Here is a 15004-nt window from a genome sequence, read left to right on the forward strand (position 1 = left end):
GAAAGTCACAAACATAGATAAGCTCAACTTGGTAACTTGGATTCAGGAAAAGCAACTTGAACTGGTTGAACTCTGCTGTAGACTCTGTGGTGAAGTTGAAAAAGAGGAAGATGAGCTAAATGCTTGACCTCTGCACAGCTCAGGAATCAACTTTAACCCAAATAAAAGCATTAGTTTTAGCTAAATTATTTTGGCAACTTAGGTTGAATACATGGTTCCAATAAAAATACATCTCTTTTTAAACTCCTGTTGGTTTTGGAAGAAGGAGAAGCAAAAGATTTAGTTTAAATCACAACATCCGAACTTGAATTCAAAAGGGGATTTGCACACCACTGCTGGCAAGACTGAAAGAGGTTTTTTTATTGCACGTGGCAATATTTAGTATAATATTACACTCTTATCCTTCTCTATCGCCAAGAGTAACAATTAAAGCATGGTTTTTCATAGATGAACTACACTGATCAGACTGAGTTCCTTAAGGAATTGTATCATAATCTTGTTGATAACAAGATCCATGGTTCTTCCACAGCATGTTCTTAAGAGGGGGTGAAAGATTTTTTTAAATTATCTGCACCAGACAGTCACAAGAAACGATCTACCTATCTTCAGTGCATACTGGTGGAGAAAGAGGAAAACAAGAATAAAGAGAAAAACAGGTCTGCCACTTTAAAAATAAGAACTGAAAGGGTGGAAAACAGCAAAAACCTGAAAAAACCTTTCACTCAACAAAGGGTCAGCAAGAGCTGGTAGTTGAAAGTGGGTCAGCATGCCCACTTTCAGAGGGCTGTTTTGCTGGTCTGCATGGCAACCCTCTCCCTTGCCATAGTCCCTGGCAGTGTTTTGCCATTGCAGAACACACAGAAAGAGCTCACAGATGTCATTACTGGTTTCAAGATCTCCTTTTTTTACTCTTTACATTTATACAAAGAAGGATTAATTCATGAAAAACTCTTAGGACAGCTAGTGATTTGCTAAATCAGTGCTTGTTATTTGTTTAATTTTCTGGCAAGTAAACAGTGCTCATTAAATTCATGTCAATAGAATTAACTCAGGAATGAGCAAGAATTTTTACTTGGTAGGGGTTTTTTTGTTGTTTTCTTGTCAGTCAGCATGCATCTTTTCTCAGGAACTTGTTATTTTGTAGTCTAAAAAGAAAGACTTGAATACTCAGGCTATTCTCTCTTTAGTCAATTGTACATATAATTTGTCAATAGAGGGATTTTTAATAATTAAAGCCGTTAATTAGCTGATTTTATGAAAAAATACGTGAGAGCATCTGTTTTTGTGAGGATATCAAAACTGTTGATCTGTTTCTGCTATGGCAGATTGGATGCAAATCCTTGTTCTGTCAGCTGTTTAGTCAACAACAGAGCATGCAAGTGCATTCATAACAAGGAAACTGCATTAATGCTGACTTGTCTCTGAGTTGAAAGATAGAGAATGAAACACTGCAGTTTTAAGAACAAGGATCAAATCATATAAACAGTTCTTTGTCTGCAAGTGAAGGTCCACATACTGTGAAATTCTGTCTGGAGAAATAGACCATTCATAGGGCATACTACTGATTTGCAGGGATATTTCTAGAGAATGTACTTCACTCTTTCTGGCTCTGAAGCACAGAAAATAACACTTTCAGTATGCTGAAATAAAATTCTACTGAAAAATGAGATAAAATGAAATTAAATTCTATCTAGTTTTTTCACTTTTGGGGCATTCCTGGGCCCTAGAGGAGACACTTTTCCTAGAGAAACCAAATTACCTCAATTTCCAGGGAGTAAAAACAGAGTTATGTCACATCCCTTTAGGTTAGCTAAAGTATCTGCTGCTTTCATTGAAGAGTGACCACTGAAAAGGATTAGTCACTTAATGTTTTTGAGCCTTTTAATATAATTGCTTAATTGTTTCATAAAACTGGTGATTATATTAGTTGTGAGCAGAGCATTCGCAGAGCATTAATCTGGGAGTGAGAATGAGGTGAGTATATATAGGCTTCTATTCAGGGGACCTAGACTGGACAGATTTATCAGTAGCCAGGCGGGAATTCAGAAATGAGGAAGATATCTTTACAACATGTGCATTTCCGAGAAGACAAATAAACTATTCATAAACACTGTACTGCATGTTTTCAATAACTTTAAAATGTAAATAAATTTTAAATTATATTTTTAATACATTGCCAGAAGCTGGCATAAGACTTTTGGAAAACAGCGAGCTCATAACTCATAAATGGTTATGTCAAACAATCAAAGCTGTTCATCTATAAAAGGATTTCTACTCTTACAGATACTCCCTGGTATTTTCACATGGTACTGTCAGCCAATATCAACTCCTATACACCCCTAATGCTCATACACACAGTGGGTGGAGCAAGTGAAACTGAAGTTTTGAGTTTAGCTATTGTAATATGCCAGCTTTCTTTAGTTGTCAATAAGACACCAAACGCATGAAGTTGCATTGGTCTGTGTAGGAGAGAGGAATACCTGCTACCTGTGCTAGTGAGACTAGTGGATTTTTGTCCTTGAAATATTAAAGGATGACCAGCCTGGCTGAACAGGTAGCTTTGGCTGGAACTCAGGACAAAAGAAAGGAGTTTATCATCTTAGGGAGACTAGTCAGGAAGGATATTCCAAAGAAGCACAAAGGTGTCGTGAGTTTATGCATTGAGAAAACTGGGAGGGCCAAAGCCCAACTAGACTACAATTTGGGTCCTGCAGTAAAAGGCAATTAGAAAATGTTTCTAAAAATACATTGAATTGTACAAATACATTGTATTTCTATGAATACAATGTATAAATGCATTGTTCCTACAAACAAAGGGAGGGTTAAGGGTAGTCTCGATTCTTTATTGGTTGCAGGGGGAAAGACAATAATAAAGGATGAGAAACGAATAAAGTAGTTAATACCTTTTAATACCTCTCCTGTAATAAGACTCATTGTTCTCTTGGTACCTAAACTGGAAGATGGGAATGGGAAAAAGAATTAAACCCCCATAATCCAAGGGGAAATGGTCACACCACTTAGATACATACAATCATATGTGGTCAGTTCTGTATGGGATCCACACAAAGGCACTGAGGGAGCTGGTGCAAGAGCTCACCACTCAGTCATTTACCAGCTGTCCTGGTTAACCAGAGAGGTCCCAGTTGAAGGGTCTAGAAAAAGGATCTGGGGTCTACAGATCTGTCAGTCTGACCTCTAGATCATCTTGAGTGCCATCATGTGACACGTACTGAGCAACCTTTGACACTGTTTCCCTTCTGGAGAAACTGGCTGCCCATGGTTCAGATGGATGCACAGTTCACTGGATGAAAAAATGACTGAGAGCCCAGAGAGTAGTGGCAATTGAGTTAAATTCAGCCACAACTACTGGTATTCTCCAGGACTGAGTACTGGGGCCAGTTCTGTTTAATGTCTTTATCAATAACCTGGACAAGGAAATCAAGTGCACCCTCATTCAGTTTGCAGATGGTACCAAGTTGGATGGAAATGCTGATCTGCTGGAGAGGAACAAAGGCTCTGCAGAGCAATCTGGTCAGGCTGGATTAATGGGCCAATATGTGAAATGCAACAAGGTGGCATTCTGGATTCTGCACTTGGGTCACAGCAACCCTTGTGCAGCACTTCAGGCCAGGAGAACAGTGGCTGGGAAGCTGCCTGACATAAAAGAACCTGGGGTGCTGATCAACATTAGCAGAGTTGGAACATGAGCCAGTAATTGCCCAGGTGGCCAGGAAGGCCAGTGACATCCCAGTTTGGATCAGGAGTGTGGCCAGCAGGACCGGAGCAGTCGCGATTCTCCTTTACTTGGCGGTGGTGAGGCTGCATGGCAAGTCCTGTGTTAAGCTTTGGAGTCCTCACAACAAGTTATTGAGGGCAGGAGCATGTCCAGAAAAAGGCAACAGAGCTATTGAGTCTGATGAGAAGCTGTTGAGGGAGCTCTTGTTTTTTCTCACATGTAAGAGGCCAAGCACAAGAAGAATTGTGACAGGGAGATTTAGATTGGATATTAGGGAAAATTTCTTCTATGAAAGGGTTGTCAAGCATTGGAACAGACTTCCCAGGCAAGTGGTGGAATCACCATCCCAGGAAGTGTTTAAAAGATGTATAGATCTGGCATCTGTGGACATGGTTTAGCAATTGACTTGGCAGTGTCAAGTTAGTGGTTGGACTCGATCATAAGGATTTTTTCCAGCCCAAATGATTCTGTGATTCTAAGTAGACTGACAGCAAACATATTCTTGGAAAAGGCAATCTAACTCTATATACATGATTGTCCTTAACAGATTGGTGGATTTAAAGTCTGAGAGAGATATTGTCCTCACATAGGTAGGCATTAGCCTTCTGTTAGCTGAACTGATTAGATTAATCTGAACTTTTTGCATCATAGCTCCTGACTGAAAGTTGTTTGAAGTCAGCACAGTATTTAGTTTAGCACCAGGAAAGGATAGAAGTAAACAAGCTGCAATTATAGCTTGTCTAACAGTGGCTGAAAGTGTCTCCCCCAGCAGTGATAGAACATGTATGATTGGAAAGATCTGTGTCCTCAAGAATCTCATCCACATTTAAATACCAGATGAGTCACAGATCAACATCGTAACCTTTATAAGTGCTTCCTACAGAAATCCTTGCTGCAGCTAGAGAAACTATGTGTGGTTGGATTTGGAAATTAAGATAGCTGAGGAAAGGTGGAATAAAAACATGCGTGTTTTAGCAGCAAGTCTAAAATTGCTGTCTTTTCACTGGATGGTCACTGTGATCTTTCCAGGTGATTCTTGTTTACTTATTGCATACAGCAGTTCAATTTCCGTCTATAAATAAAATTTTCTTTAACTTAGTATTAAAATTACATTAGGGTTTTTTCAGGTATGTTAAACCCAAGCAAATTGCCAGGTAACTGAGTTCTGCTTGCCTTGAGTAAGGACTGAAATACCTCTTTAGGATTTGGGGAAGGGAGCTGGAAAATATCTTGAATTATGCAGCCTAAATTGTAATTTTTTTTTCTTCCTGACAAAACTGAAGTTACAGACAATATTGTTTCCAGTTGAAAGACATATAAGGCCAGAAATTTGTCAGTATATTCCAGAAATGAGGATGTACAAAGTAGGAGAGGGAATCTTTCAGAGAAGCCAGGCAGGCATTATTACTTTTCCCAGCCTCAAATTCTTCATCATCAGTGCTTCTCATTTACTTTTTGGATCTGCAACATGATTTCTGTTCCCTCTGAAAAGTAAGGAATGAAGCTGTAAAAATGTAAAAACAGAGTTCAAGCAGAAGCTTCAAGCCTGAGTTGGGATACATAAAGGAATGTGGATGAACATCCATCGTGATTTTGTCTTAGAGTTGATTGCTTTCCTGGGGTCATATATTGTAAGTCAAAATTACACATGTTCTGAAGTGTACATTAAATGGCTCTCAACTGGGAGTAACAGCAGGCAAAAGGCAAAATTAGGCTTTAATCTTCTTCTATAATTGCACTCAGAATTGTCACCAAAGCATGATCAGCATAGCAGGCAAAGAATTTAAATTAGTGCCTCAACAACTCAGCTCAACAACTGAGATAACTTCCTGTCTGTTTGTCTTAGATATAAAGGTATACACAATTTCTCTGCAGCTCTCTAGTATTCCAAACATTGCCAAGTGGACTGACAGCTCTAACAGGATGCACACCATGAGAATGATAGCCTTTGACATTGTTTCCTTTTAACAAGCCCAACTTAGACATTTATGAAAACCCTGTAAAGAACTGGGGCACAGGGAGGAAGTGGAGGTTTGAAAGTCTTCCCCTGTGGACTCATAACCATAAGAGTCTTGCACTGTGAAATGAAAATTTCTATTTTGCAGTATTAAGAAAGAAAAACTGGGATTGATAAATTTTAAAAATTACTGATAAACTGATAAAATTCTCCAAAGCAGAAGGTTTTAATTGCAGACATTGAACACTGATTTTTAAAAGAAAAGTCCTTGGAAGTTACATGACCTCTTTATGTACTAATTCTCAATGTGGTACGCTTGTAAGAATGTTCTAAGCAAATATCTGTCCTGCTTGTATCCATCCGTAGCAATAGTGAACATGTGGTAGGTGTGGTAGGTCTGTCTTTTTAAAAAAACAACAAGCAATTGCCTTTATGAACACCAAAGCTCTTCTTCACTGCTGTTGCATTGCTATAATGCCTTTCAGCAGTTACAAAACTGGCAGTTGTTTTATTATCAGAGTGTGTCCACTTTAATGGAACTAGGATTCAGGCCAGTTGGGAAACAGATCACGCTATCTTCAACGTAGTACTTTAATGTACCCCGTCAGGATGTAGAATTTCATGTAATAATAGGGAAAGATAAGGGTCTACATAGGACAACTCAGCTCAGTTAGATGCCTGAAGTTATTTATAACAGTATCCTTTTTGCCCTCCAGAAAAATCAGCTTTTGAGGATTTGCTTTTAAGTCAGGGATGAAGAACCTCACCCACTACTCTGACATTACTGGCCAGCTATTTCTGTAAACAGTAGCTGGCTTACTGTTTAACTTCCTTTTGCTTCAGGTTACTGATCAGCATCTACTACATAGCTCCACAGGGATACTGTGAAGTTGGCTTAGTTAATTAATAATTTATCCACTTATTCTATTCAGCATCATTATCATCAAAAAATTTGCAATGCACTTTTTCTGTGATTTACTGCATGTTTGTATATCCTTTTTCTGATGAAATCTGAGGGAGCAGAATGCTCAGTCAGGAATTAGTGTAAATATCAGGCTGGAGTTCCAATACTTCAGGACACACAGGAGCCTCAGAGTGGAATGGAACAAGAGGGATGCCATGTGTCTGATATATCTGACAGGACAGAAATGCTGTCTATGTGCCTTCTGCTAACAATCTGTCAGGATTTCCAGTTACAGTGCCTTTGACTCACCTGTCATTATCTGTTCTGAGATGAAGACTAGAACAGACACTCTCACCAAAAGATGTTTTTATTGTTTGATAGAAGGACATTGTATTTGTCCACTTCTGAGATATCAAGGAATCCTAAATATATCTCCTAGGGTGAACTTCCTCCTAATAGAGGAGATGGGTACATTATTTTGCAAGGTGTTGCACAATGTAGTTACAAAATACATTTTTTCTTTAAAAAAAGTTGCAAACCACCATGTTTTCCAGTGCTAAAAATCCTCATGCTAAAAATAAAAATTGAAAAAAAACCCAATTCAGTTTAAAAAGAATACCACTAGTTAAAAAAATATAGCTTCTATTAGTGCAGATACTCCTTAGCCAACTTTATTTCAGCAAACATGTTTTCACCCTTCTAAACCCATATAACCTTCAGATTTATTCCATTCACATAAGCTGTCTTATTTCAAGTGAATTAATGTCTTCAGTAAAGGCTTTATGATTTATAGCCAAATGCTGCTGCAGAGAAGTCTTAGAATCCTGCTGCAGAATTTTCATAGCAATCCCCAGTCAGCAGTAGTCAGGTTTTCTGTTTCCATCACAACTCTGCTGCTTCAAAGGCAGAGAAGTAAGCCAGTCTCCCTGGTCACTCTGCCAAGGTTTTCAGCAAAGCTCACTGGTGTTTTCTCTGACTCTGGGTAAGATATCCCCATATGCAGGGCACAGTCTATGTGTGAACACCATCTGTTCCGAAGACTTCATTAACTTGGTTTACTCGCTCCTAAACAAGCTTTGAGAAGTAAATCAGGAGCTGTTGGCATGGCTATGCTTGGTACTCATGGATGCTCACTGCTGACCACAGAGCAGCTGAATCCCAAGACTAAGGCCCTCTGCCTGGGAGCTGCTTATGCTCGTGAGAGGTGGGAACTATTTGGGTGGCATGTGCTGTCACTACCAGCAGAGCCTGACTCTGGGAGCCCAAAAGGGTACTTTGCTTCTAGTGCCTTATGTCAACCAATGTGTCTTTAATAACCGCTTGAGTTTTAAATTCCTGAAATAGATAAAATAAGTAAGGATCTGAAAGAAAATAGAATCTTGGATTTAATTTCTTGGTGTTTTAAGATGGTATGTTCTAAGGCTATTTTTTTAATGACTGCAAAGCCTCATAGCAGTGTCAGAGTTACACACAAGCTACTCAAAAAGGTAGACTGGTTAGTGGAGTTTTAGTTTCTACTAGCTATCCTGCTAGCTTTTCTTGGCAGTCTGTATTTTATTTTATCAATTAATAGGAGCTTTTTGGCAAAAAGAAAAATGTAAAATCCAGAAGTCTCTTCTTTTTTGTCAAATCTATTATCAGGTAAAGCCATGGTTAGTATATTACTGGAGAAATTATTTGTACTAATGCAAAAATCAGAAACAGACATAGACATAACTGGAATCTCAATAAAAGTACTTTTGAAGTATTCTGTTAGCACCTTTCTGACTATGAAAATAATCAAAGCCTTGGAGCACCTCTCCTATGAAAAAGACAAGGAAGGGTGGGGTTGTTCAGCCTGAAGAGAAGGCTACAGTGAGACCTTGTAGTCGCCTTTCAATATATAAAAGGTTTCTAGAAGAAAGAGAGAAAGAAATTTTTTAGGAAGGTCTTTTGTAACAAGACATGGGGCAATAGTTTTAATTTGAACAAGAGTATATTTAGACTGGACATAATGAAGGACATTTTTATTAATGGTGCTTGGTAACAGTCAACATGGCTTTACAAGGGGGAAATCATGCCTGACAAATTTGGTGACGTTCTGTGATAGGCCTACAGGATTGATGGACAGGGGCAGAGCAGAGCAACTGACATCATCTACCTGGACTTGTGCAAAGTATTTGACATTGTACCACTGAACATCCTTGTCTTCAAGGTGAAGAGACAGGGATTTGATGGATAAGCCACTTGGGTGAAAAACTAGCTAAAAATGGCCGCACACTCAGAATTGTGTCTAGTGTCCACATGGAAACCAGTGACAAGCAGTGTCCCTCCACAGTCAGCACTGTGGCAGATACTGTTCAACATCTTTGTTTTTGTTGGTGACAGGGACAGTGCAATCAAGTGCACCCTCATCATATTTGCTGACAACATGAAGCAGTGTGGTACAGTCAACACACTGGAGAGAAGGGATGCCATCATAGGTCCCCTGAAGGGCTTGAGAGGTGGGTTTGTGTGAACCTTATGTAGCTCAACAAAGCAGAGTGCAAGGTCTTTACACCTGAATTGTGGCAATGCCAGACACACCCACAGGTTGGGCAGAGAAGTGATTGAGAGCAGCCCTGTGGAGAAGGATTTGAGAGTAACTGTTGATGAAAAACTCAACACGGGCCAGCAGTGTGGACTTGCAGCCCAGAAAGCCAATCCAGTCCTTGGCTGCATTTTTAAAGGAGAGTGGCCAGCAGGTCAGAGGAGATCATTCTGCCCTCTATTCTGCTCTGGTGAGATCCTACCTGGAGTGCTGTATACAGTCCACAATATAAGAGGGACATGGAACTTGTTGGAGCAAGTCCACAGGAGGGCTTATAAATTCATACAAGGACTGGAGCATCTTCTCTGTGAAGATAGGGTGAGAAAGTTGAGGCTGTTCAGCCTGGAGAAAGGAAGGTTGTGTGGAATCTCAGAGCAACCTTGCAGCATCTGAAGGGGGCCTACAGGGAAGCTGGAGAGGGACTCTTCATCAAGATCTGTAGTGATAGGACAAGGTATAATGGGAGAATATTGAAAGAAAGGAAATTTAGATTAGATATTAGGAAAAAATTCTTTACTGTGAGCATGGTGAGACACTGGAACAGGTTGCCCAGGGAGGCTGTGGATGCCCAACCCTGTCAGTGTTCAAAACCAGGTTGGATAAGGCCTTGAGCAACTTGAGGGGTAAATTTCCTTGCCCATAGCAGAGGCTATTGGGACCAGCTGATCTTTAAGGTCCTTTCCAACCCCTTAATATTCTGTGATTCTATGATTTGAATGGTGAGGTTTCCCAGAGTCGCTGTGGATGCCTTATCCCTGGAAGTGCTTCAGGGCCAGATTGGACAGGGCGTTCAGCAGCCTGGTGTAGTGGAAGGTGTCCCTGCTCATGGTGGAGAGGTCAGACTAGATGAGCTTTAAATGTCCCTTGCAACCCAAATCATTCTGTGCTTCTATGATCCTATGCTGTAGAGGCCCTTCAGATTCTCATTGTGTGTCTTTGTAGCTGCCACTTTTTAAACAAATCTGTTGGGCAACTGTATGCTTTTCACAACCTTCTCTAGTGTGGTGATAGGTGTAAGAGCTCAATCTTCCCACATCCATACTGAGTCTATAAAAATGCCTGGATTTCAGGGACTTTGAGGAGCAAATACTTCGTTTGCTGTTTTATTTGGTTTTAGGTACAGAAATTGAGGAATTGTTCTCTGTAGAATACAGAAACACAAGTAATGTGCTTAATTTGAAAACCATGAGTTGGTTTTAAAAGCAAGAATGAAAAAGCATCTTCTTGCACACTTGTGTTACTGGCTTGTAAAGCAGTTATGTGTTTATGAAATCACACTCAGTTGTCACACGTTACTGGTGCCAAGTTGGCATGAAATAGGAATACGGCTGAAACAAGATGAATTATTAAAGATCAGTGTTGTCTTAGAGAGGACATGACAAAACAAAACAGTTTAAGCTGTGTCATCATGACATTTCTCCACTTTTTGTCTAATTCTTGTTATGCAGTTGTTTATCCTTGTTGAAATATTTCAGTATTCCAAGCAAATGACAGAAAAGCAATATTAAATTGTTAAAGCATTATAGAATTAGTTCATTCTATTTGCAGTTAAAATGTCAAATGTAAAACATTGGTGTAAATCAGTCAAAAGTATTTATGGGCTGAGAGTAACTCAAGAGGCTTACATATTCTGAACTGCTAAGCAATATTTAAGAAACCATAGTATTAATGGACATTTTAGTCTCCTATTCTGTCAATCTCATTTTGAATCAAGATCCTATTGTGGCATAAATACACAGATCATTACAGTTGACATATCAAACATGTTAATCTAGTTGAGGAAGCTGCATATTCCTCATTTGTCACGCTGAAATTATTACTATTTCTCTCCTTATTTGGCATTTGATATGTGTATACAAAATGTTTATATTTTAAATGCTGCTTTCATGGGACATGATATATAAAATGCCAAAAATTTAGTAGGGAGAAAATTTTATGCAAGCCTTTTGTCACATGAGTAAAATAGCAGGGAAGGCTTAGTGTTTAAGTTACTGATGAGACATCTTGATGACAGGCAATGAAACTGCAGCCTAACAACTCAAGTTTAGCTACACTGGAAATGTTGTGTTTCTAGTGTCTGGGCCAAATATTTCTGAAGTCTGCATGATTCTCTGTTATGATTTATGAACACCAGCTCTTCATATTTCTCATAGTCAAGTCAAATGGGATATGCATCCTAACTTTAGATTTGAGGGTAGCTTTGTATGTAAATGAGAAAGTTTCTGAATTTTCAACAGCAATTTCAGACAAAAGCAAGGAGATTATGAAAAAGCTTCTCCAGAAGCTCAGAAGGCCTTGTTTTCACAATATACTAATGAAAGAACTGCACTAGGGGTAAATAAATGGACTTAAGCCATGACAAATATTGTTTCACCTTTAAGATGAAAACATCTTTAAGAAAGATTAAAGAGATCAGATAAAACTTAGTATTTACTTCATGTTGTGGGAGGGAAGTTTTTCTCTGAAACATGCCCTGCACCTGTAAGTCTCTGGGTGGGCCTGTGATTTTTCAGAAATAAAATTGATCAATTAGTACAGCTGCCTGACAGGAGAGAGAATTCAAGATAGCTCTACTGATGGACACTTCGGTCACACTAGGAGATCACATTTTCAACCCTTCAGCTTAATAAAAGCAACAGTCTACTCCTCAGCCACCAGCTTACATTGTATCATATTATTTTATTATATTCACATTATATTCATATTTCATTTGTGAAGGAAAAGTACCTTTGTACAAAACAGCCCAATACCCACTCTGACATGTGTAATGATTCCTAGCAAGAGCTGAGCCCAGTAGCAATTCACAGCAGTGATAACACAGAGCACATAAGTAGGTAGGTGCAAGGTCTGTGGCATTTTACACTTTGCTCTCTGCAGTCATCATGACCTTTCAGACAGTGCTTTTGATTAATCTGGGTTAGCAATGTCAATTCAGTATGTTTTGCATACAAATCAGAGGCAGTCCCAGGGCGTTTCTTAGAAGACATTTATAGCTCCATGTAGACCACCAGGCTATTGTTAACCTTTGGGACAGGCATCTTGCCATAAAGCTCATGGGAATACAAGGATGCACACAGATGAAGAAGCACAATCTGAAGATAGCAGAGAGAAAAATCTCTTTTCTTCTCTTAGACACAACTACTTTTTTTAACTATATGATTCTCTCCTAAATTGCTGTAATTTGGTCTTTGAAAATTATGGGCCTCTGCTTGTACCTTCAACTGCTAACCAACCCATTGGATCAAGGGCTTTGAATGGAAATGTTTTCGACAGCCAAATGTCAGTCTACATGGGAGGATTTAAAAGTAACCCTCTCTGTCAGGAAATTTTTTATTTCAATGGGAAGGCCTTTCAAGGAAAAAAAGTATTTCTTTTTCAACTGAAAAAACCACATCAGCTGCAGAACTTATCACTACACTGCTGCTCTCATGCAAGACATTTTAAACATTGAGTCATGGACAAATACCACAACCAAAAAACCTTGAGTGGTAAGTTTTTCTCCTGGATGAAAATTCCTCCTAAGTTGTGTCTTCCAAGTATTTGTTAGGGTAGGGAGGATAGAAAGTTCACTCCATAGATTTTATTTGTATTTTTAATGTGCACACTAGGGAAAAAAATTATATGGGTAAATAGCTTAAAAGTTACATAAGTTTCCATTTGAAGGCCACTGACTGGTGGTGGCAATGTTACATGCTTTTCTGCCCTTATTTCTTATCAAGAAAAGATGAGGTGCATTGAAGAATCCTTTTCAGCTGGCAGTTTTGGACAGTACTAGATATTTGGAAGATGTAATCCTTAAGCTTTGGACTGTATTTGTTTGAGAAGGCGGGGTTTTTTTTTTTAGATAGAGTCCTTTGAATTTTGGTTTGGCAATATAGAGAATGCTTTCACAAACCCTCTACAACATGCATAGGGAAGGATTTATACCATGCTTTGTTGCATTGCTGGTTAAATTTGCACTTACAATTTTCTGTGAGTTTCTGTGGTAGCAAGAAAAACTGATCTACTTATATTTGCAATCTAAACTCCTCCTGTGGAAGCCTTTTTGTTTCACCTTCTGCTGTCGGAATTTTATCAAGAGCACCAATTTGTCACAATGGAACATCATGGCTAGAAGCTCTTCTAATTCACCAAAACCCTTTTGCAAGTCTCTATTTCAATTGGAATAGCAATCAAAAACACACAGCTGATTCAGTAAGTGCTTTTCACCCTCATCAAGCAGACAGCTTTAGGGAGAGAGTGAGTCTACCCAGTTGGTTGGCCAATGACAGACATACCGTATACAGGAAGAGAAGAACATTCACTAGTGCTGCTTACACTCAGGGAAGTTCAGAGGATACAACAGTTACAAAGTGATCTGTTTATTCTCAAATTTGTCTCAGTTAGCTTCCCTGAATACACATGCATGTGTTTGGCATTTGAGTAATGGAAGTAACCTTCCTCTCATTCATTATGCTCATATATCCCTTTGTCATACAAAAGGGCTGAGCTAATTGAGGCACATGGACTAAGGGCAGCCAGAGGCAATTTTAGTCACTGGCATTCTGTAGTTCTCATAGTAGGCAGTGTAGGTAGTGCCTCATGCCATTTCTGTAATAAAGCAGTGAACAGATTTGTTGAACAAATTAGATATTGTCATTATTGTTCTTGGCAATGAGATTTTGGAGCTTTGAGTAAAAGTAAGGAAGAAGAGAAAAGAAGTAACTCCTGTTAGGATGTGATACTCTGGAATTAGTCTATGATGAAACCCAAGGGTTTATGCTATAACTGTATCCATTCTGTTTGTACCTTGCAGTGAGCCACCTTTATGGATTTGGACTGATGGATGCTGAAGCAATGGTGACAGAAGCAGAAAAGTGGACAACGGTGCCTCCACAGCATGTGTGTGTGGAGAACACAGATCGGCAAATCAAGTAATACCCGCTACCAAAACTTTTGCTGGCTTAAATTTATGGAAAAAAAATTGGCTATAATTTACCCCTCCCTTGCATTGTGTATAATGTATCATTTTTAAAGCCATACCAGAGGGTCTGTCACATTTACAGATGTAGTGCATGGAAAAAGGCCCTAGTTTGAAGAACATTGCAGAAGGTGAAGGTGTAAAACAGTCCAGACTGGGTAATGATGGATTTTTATGTGCATGATACACCAAAGAATATTTGGTTGAATGCATTTCAGTCACCTTTGCAAGAAGAGATAGATTTAACAGTCCAGGATGTAAAAAGCAAATATGCTTTTGAAATGGTGTGATAATGTGTCTCTCCAATGGTCTTAGGAGGCTCTCTAGTTCAGAGGCCAAAACTGAACTGCTTTTCACTTGCTAAGTTAGGGTCTCTGTAGAACCAGGCTTAAGAGCAAAACTCTGTTATGTGTACTCCATGGACATAGAGGCAGCATCAAGCATAAGGCGGACTTCCAAAGCACTAAGAATATTGTTTGCTAATTATATTTGACAGGCTTGATCTGTAACTGGTGTAGTCTTCAAGGATATCATACCAATTTAAACCAGCTGAGTCAGATGCCTTTTGGTACCATTAACATGTAATACTTGCTGTTACGTAAGCTAGGATTAGCTATGCCAGGCATTTCCTGGGGTTTAGCAACCAGCTGTGATCCCATGACAATCTCAGCATTTCTCAGCTGGCCACTAATCTACAATAATGCTCTGTCCCAAAGGCTTATTCCTATTTTACCTTGTGTATGTGCTTAACAGAAACCCAGGCAGTTGCCATTAGCCATTATCTGCAGTGAAATAATTACCCTATAGTGGTATTTTCAGCTTGGAAGCACATGTCAAAACTAATGATTATAGGCTACTGACTTTACAGTTATCCAACA

General features: G+C 39.1%; 1 protein-coding gene across 2 annotated transcripts in view; it reads left to right on the forward strand.

The window, feature by feature from the left end:
- PCSK5 (proprotein convertase subtilisin/kexin type 5) overlaps positions 1-15004 on the forward strand; it is a 222349-nt gene that overhangs the window by 125823 nt on the left and 81522 nt on the right. For both annotated transcript variants that reach the window (XM_074533214.1, XM_074533213.1), the window contains exon 11: positions 13962-14079. In XM_074533214.1, coding sequence (XP_074389315.1) covers positions 13962-14079 — 118 coding nt within the window. The remainder of the gene's footprint in view (positions 1-13961; positions 14080-15004) is intronic.

This window comes from Zonotrichia albicollis, chromosome Z (genome assembly GCF_047830755.1).
Source record: "Zonotrichia albicollis isolate bZonAlb1 chromosome Z, bZonAlb1.hap1, whole genome shotgun sequence".
Taxonomy (NCBI): domain Eukaryota; kingdom Metazoa; phylum Chordata; class Aves; order Passeriformes; family Passerellidae; genus Zonotrichia; species Zonotrichia albicollis.